Genomic DNA, 6,591 nt, shown 5'->3' on the forward strand with positions numbered 1-6,591 from the left:
GGAGGAGATTTAACAAAAGGAATATGAATCTGCAGAACCGCCACGTCGGCCGTTTTTATGTTTATGTCTGATTTTTCAAGTGGTTTTCGAAAAACTTGGGCTGCTTTCAGTGTCGGTGGTCACAACGGGCTAAATATTAGTTTAAAACAAAGTCAACTGGTTGTAGATCAGACGAAGACTAAACACACTGCGTAACACATGCTCATTCATCGATCAGTCAACGAAGGTTCTGCTCTCAGGAACTTTTCCCTGTTTTTACGGCTCACAGAAAATATTTTACTGAAGTCTAAAGCTGAAAGGAATGAAAATATCTGCCTCAAAACTTCCTGAAAGTCGAAGATTCTCCAAAAATAAATCAATTACGAGATGGACCCTTCGTCCAGGAGCACCTCCATCTCAAACATGGATCATTCTGGAGGTTTTCCAGCAACCAATAAGCAGTAAAATGATCCATAAATAATCGTTCGGACGTGATTAATCGCGAGTAGAAAGCCTCACTAAGCAGAGAGTTTATGCTGTAAACTGATGACCACAAATCAATCCATAACATCAGGATTAAATGAAAAACCCTTTATCAAAGCAGGACCACTCATGTTTCAACATTAAACACCATAGTGCTGCTTATGGACCACAGCTGGTTTTAAGTTTAAACAATGTCAGGACAGTTTTCACTGCTGCACCACTAAAAACATGCGAGCAGCATGACGAGTAGGGCTCAGCGATATGACCAAGCTCTCATACCCCCGATACAGCTCATTTTATATCCCCATAACGATGTACATAACCATATAAACTGTGTAATGTTGTGTCAGTCATCAGTTATGTATCAGGTGTTGCTAGGCAACAGCAGCAGTGATCTCCTTCCATCTGGGGGAACTATGGCCGTATGACGTTCCACAGGTAAATACCTGCTGCAGCGTTTGGTCTGGAGTTTATTCTGAGCTTTCTCCTCCACTAGACGCTGTTTTTGCTGCTTTTATTTACTCTATTCTGTATTCTGGATTCTTTATCCTGATTCCTGCGCAGGTGATAAAATGAGTTAGTTGTGTCGGAGTCCGTTGTTGGGACTGTGAGCTAGTCTGTTGTCGGTTCCACATCGGTCTTTTTATATCCAAACCGCATCCAGACGGAAACTTCCCTCTTTTAGGAACAAACTCATTAGTTTGGGTTGAAGTGAATTATCCTCTGAAACACGTCTGCTGCCGTCTTCCTCCATGTTTGTTTACATATTGCAGTGTGCATCGGCTGCATCCCAAACGTCTTCTTGGCTTTATTCCAGCCATAGAGGATCATTATTTTCCTGCTTTTCTCATCACTTGTTGATCTTTGGCTGCTCCTGATTGGACGTTACCGTCAGTTTAAGCTCTCTGATTGGTGGAAAGTCTGACGGGAAGTCCAGGTCAGACCAGAGACGGGAAGTCCAGGTCAGACCAGAGACCAGAAGTCCAGGTCAGACCAGAGACCAGAAGTCCAGGTCAGACCAGAGACCAGAAGTCCAGGTCAGACCAGAGACCAGAAGTCCAGGTCAGACCAGAGACGGGAAGTCCAGGTCAGACCAGAGACCAGAAGTCCAGGTCAGACCAGAGACCAGAAGTCCAGGTCAGACCAGAGACCAGAAGTCCAGGTCAGACCAGAGACCAGAAGTCCAGGTCAGACCAGAGACCAGAAGTCCAGGTCAGACCAGAGACCAGAAGTCCAGGTCAGACCAGAGGTCTCTAAGCAGTGATGGTCTGGAGGAGTTTAAAGGGTTAATATGAAGCAACTATGAAGCAGAGAGTTTCCAGGTTACTGGCTTGTTTAAAGGCACAAGCAGGATAAATAATCGGGGCTCCGCTCATCAAACAGACGTAAACATAAAGTAAAATCAGAGAGGAGGAACAAACACGACTGCAGTCAGGATCACAGGATCTTTCCCATCAGGCGACCTGCAGTAATTACAGTCCCGACACCGCCTCATCCGCTGCCTGCAGGCTCCAGCTAACTCATCAGCCCGGACAGCTGAAACCCAGCATTACAGACTGGTCTCTGACCAGTTTCCACACGCTCCACACTGGTGAGCGGCGAATAGCAGGAGGCAGAGCGCCAACGGACAGGCTGGTCAGACTGCGGGCTGCACTACAACGTCATGGACCGCTGCTACAGCCGTCCCTCCACCTGAAGGAAAGCAACACCTGCTGCAGCATGTCTGGATGAGTCCAGTGTGTGTGTGTGTGTGTGTGTGTGTCCTTCACCAGCTTGGCATCAGAGTTCCTGCATGTGGCTGAACCGCAGGACTGAGGCAGGAGTGTGACATGATTTAAATTAAAAAACAATGACCGTGCAGACCTACACAGACACCCCCCCTCCTTCCCAGAAGCTCGTCCCGCATCTCGCTGCAGGACATCCAGTCAGACACACACACACACACACACACACACACACACACACACACACGCACGGAGTCCTCTTATTGTTTCCTACAAATATCCCTCACACCAAAATGACACTTTTCTTAAACTGGTTGCAGAAAAAACTCTTCAAAATGAGGATTTTCCAGCTGATTAAAATATTTCCTGCAAACATTTTTGTTTTGATGCTTTTCCTGGTCTGAAAATGGAGAGTACTGTTCAAAAAAATGGCATAAAACCTTTAAAAACATGGTGGAAATAAAGTAAATTGTTATAAATCTTGTATTTACATGAAATATTTCCACTCTGCACTTATTCATTAATGTTTTGTACTTTTAAAAAAAAGTGCAGCTTAAGGGACAGAATCTGCTTAAAACTGTTAAAAATTACTTTAAAAATTAATTAAAACTTAATGTTTCTGATTCGGCCTGAAGCTGATTAAAAACTGAAGCTTCTAAAGTGGAAAAACAGTAAAATATCTGATCTTTAAAGCCCTTTTCTGGTTTTTCTGAGGTGGGGGCTGTAGGCTAAACCAGTGGTTTTTCCACCAGCGTGCCGCCAGAAATGATCCAATGTCAACGAACTGGTCTAAAAAAGCAGCTCTGTGTTCATCCAAACAGGCCGGAAAAGTCATTTTCTTGTGTTTCTATTCAAGACACTTTGACTAAATGCATTTTATTTTATTTATATATCTGTTTATTAAAAATCTTTTTGGTTTGTGGTTTTTCTTGTAATTTTTTCAGTGAAAAAAAAAGTGTAACTGGGCTTAAAAAAGGTTGAAAACACCGGACATAAGTATAAATATTAAGGTGACGATGCACCAAAGTGTCTTCTGACAGGTCCAGACGCATCGGAACAAAACCAGACTCAAGAGGATCCAGCAGAACCAGAACATCACATGGAAAAGGTTTGTTTTCTGAACTGCAGGTTGAGACAAAACCAGTAACTCATGGATCAGGTCGTGGAGGCAACTGGTTCCAGACCAGTTCCACAGACAAGCTCTTTATTTTGGTTTCTATTAACTCCACTTCAGGTTTTATTCTAATTAAAATGTCAAACAGAAGCTTCTCAACTCCAGCTTGGACTGCCAGCTGCTTTGTCGGCTGTGTGAACCAAACACCCAGTTTCTGACTGGAAAGCTGGAAAATCCCAGTAACAAGCTCAGCTGGAAGTTGGGAGGAATCACCTCCAACACTCACCTCGTTGGACGGAATGCTGACCACACCTGTTGATCTCCTCTTCTCCCTCAGCTTCCTCTTCTCTATCTGTCCTTTCCCCTTCCTGGCACTGGGACCAGTGCTCTTCTTCTCCTTGCCCTTGCTGGGAGACGGACTCTCCTTGTCGCTGCCATGACACGCCATGGGACTGGAGTCCGGACTGGAGTCCGGCTGAGGCGGGGCCTTCTTCAGGTTGCTCCCCGGGGCGGCGGCGGCGGCGGCGGGCTGGTGCGCCTCCTCCTCGGCTCTCCTCAGGGCGCCCCCGGAGGAGGACCGAGCCACGGGGAAGGAGGAGGGCTGGCAGTTGCCCGGGGCGGAGGCGCCCAGGGAGGACCCGGTCGCCGCAGCGATGTCCACCAGCATCTTGGCTCTCATTTTCTCCCGCTTTGCCTTCCACTCCTCCAGGAAGTCCGTGGTGGCGTTGGACTTAAACCCACCTGTGGCCATGCTCCGTTCCGCGTGCGCCAAGCTGGAGAAAGTTCCCTTCAGGTTAAAAGTGAAACGCAGCTCCCGCCAGGAGACCTACTGGCACCGCATTCCTCAGGTGATTACCTGCTGACAGGTAAAGAAAACACGCAGTTAGTCACGAAGCGCACATTAAAGTGTCTTTTCAGGCTCAGGGTTCAAAGCAAAAGGCGGCTTGTCTTCCTGCCTCGCGCAGCGGCTGGAAACTTTCTCAGAAACTTAAAGTTTGCTGCTTTTAACTGCGTGGCTTTTTCTGTTCCACGCGCAAAAAGCCGGAAAGTTCTCCGGTGTGGGAGGAGGAGCAGGAGGAGGAGAACTCCTGCGGAGGAGGCTCACCTGCGAGGAGCCGCTGAATCCCACGTCTCGGCCCGACCAGGTGTCCCGGCGCTCTGCTCAGATGAATGGCGCTGCTGTGGAGCGTCGCGGAGCCGCGGAGCTCGCGCTGCCCTGCCGCGAGCCGAGCGCAGCCGAAAATACACGAACACTTCCGACTAGAGCCGAAGCGGAGCTGCTCCCCGAACGGAAACACTTAAGTCGGTCTTCGTATTAGCAGGTTATATTTATGTTTTTATCTTCACTTCTAGCTCTATGAATAACATTTATGTTTGTAAGTTGGTTTTTATGTGTGTGGTTTTTTTTTTTTGTGATATACATGAAATTGCTTTATAAATAAAAGTTAACCAAACTACTGTCCCTTTAATGTCCCCATGGACACTCCATGTAAGTGTCTTATGAATATTAGTAAATATAGTTACTGCGCTGAACACATCACTGGACACAATTGCTTTAAAATTGCGATTTTTAAAATTGCGATGGACTGGCGAGCTGTCCAGGGTGTACCCTGCCTTCGCCTATAGATAGTTGGGATAGGCTCCAGGTTCCCGCAACCCTGAATGGATTAAGCGGTTTAGAAAATGAATGAATGAATATAAATTTATATTTTCATGTCTGCTTTGTGCTCAAACTGCTCCTATAACTCGCTGTAAACTCCAGAGAAATGAAAGAAACAGCATCAACAACTAAACATCGACTAAAGCAGTTCAAAATATTATTACAAAAAAATAAGTAGACTTATTAGCTAGCATAATACATGTAGGAGTTACACAGAGGACAAAAAAATAACAAATAAGGGTGTATCTCATAAACAAAGTGGCAACAATTTTCACAGGAGAGTATCTTACAAACCCTCCCCGTGGTGCATTCAATGTCCTGAATACTTGCAGGAACTAAATGCAGGTCTGTAGTTTGGGAGAAGAATTCCTGGTGGAGTGATGGATGATGATCTTTTGTAAGATGAGACGGACCTTCGTCATCAAAGCAACACGAGAATGTGAGTTTTACTGGGAGTCGGTGATGATAAGCTAAAACAGTCATCTTTTCCGAGTGGTACCAGTCAAATCCAACCATTCCTCCATCCATCTCTCCGTCCATCCATGGATAGATGGATGGATGGATGTATGATGGATAAATGATGGATGGATAGACAGATGGATGGATGGATAGACAGGTGAATGGATGGATGGATGATGGATAAATGTTGGATGATGTATAGATGGATGAATGGATGAATGGATGAATGAATGAATGGATGGAAGGATGGATGGATGGATGATGGATGGATAGATGAATGGATAAATGATGATGTATAGATGAATGAATGAATGAATGGATGGAAGGATGGATGAATGGATGGATGGATGATGGATGGCTGGATGGATGGATGAATGAATGGATAAATGTATGATGGATAAATGATGGATGGATGGGTGAATGGATAGAGAGGTGAATGGATGGATGCATGGATGGATGGATGATGGATAAATAATGGATGATGTATAGATAAATGAATGTATGGATGAATGGATAAATGATGGATGGATGGAAGGATCGATGAATGAATAACTGAATGGATGGATGAATGGATGGATGAATGAATGAATGAATGAATGAATGAATGAATGGATGGATGGATGGATGGATGGATGGATGGATGATGAATGAATGAATGGATGGATGGATGGATGGATGGATGGATGGATGGATGAATGAATGAATGGATGAATGAATGGATGGATGGATGGATGGATGGATGGATGGATGGATGAATGAATGAATGAATGAATGAATGAATGAATGAATGGATGGATGGATGGATGGATGGATGGATGGATGGATGGATGGATGGATGAATGAATGAATGAATGAATGGATGAATGGATGAATGAATGAATGAATGAATGGATGGATGGATGGATGGATGGATGGATGGATTAACTCTTAGCAGTGAAAGATGATGGACAAACTAAGCTTCGTGACATCTCTCTCCTCTGACTCTATCAGAACGATTCCTGATCAGTGAACTAATGATTATATAAACCTGAAAGTCGCTGAGAGAGAATGCAACGCTCCTCTGTAACAATTCCTCCTGGCTTTTCCGGACATTACATCCATGTGGGTTCTGCCATTTCCCACCTTTCGGAGCCCATCTATTCCCCACACAGTCATGTAAACCCGCTGTCAGC

At 45.1% G+C, this 6,591-nt stretch overlaps 1 protein-coding gene across 1 annotated transcript in view; it reads right to left on the bottom strand.

Moving 5' to 3' along the window:
- The window catches only part of pawr (PRKC, apoptosis, WT1, regulator), a 114,249-nt gene extending 109,791 nt beyond the window's left edge, over positions 1-4,458 (bottom strand). The window contains exons 1-2 of the mRNA XM_079263363.1: positions 4,406-4,458; positions 3,587-4,156 (exon numbers count right to left, since the gene is read on the bottom strand). Coding sequence (XP_079119489.1) covers positions 3,587-4,051 — 465 coding nt within the window. The 5' untranslated portion in view covers positions 4,052-4,156; positions 4,406-4,458. The remainder of the gene's footprint in view (positions 1-3,586; positions 4,157-4,405) is intronic.
- Positions 4,459-6,591: the final 2,133 nt, after the last annotated feature.

Source organism: Telmatherina bonti (assembly GCF_933228915.1).
Source record: "Telmatherina bonti genome assembly, chromosome: 23".
Taxonomy (NCBI): Eukaryota; Metazoa; Chordata; class Actinopteri; order Atheriniformes; family Telmatherinidae; genus Telmatherina; species Telmatherina bonti.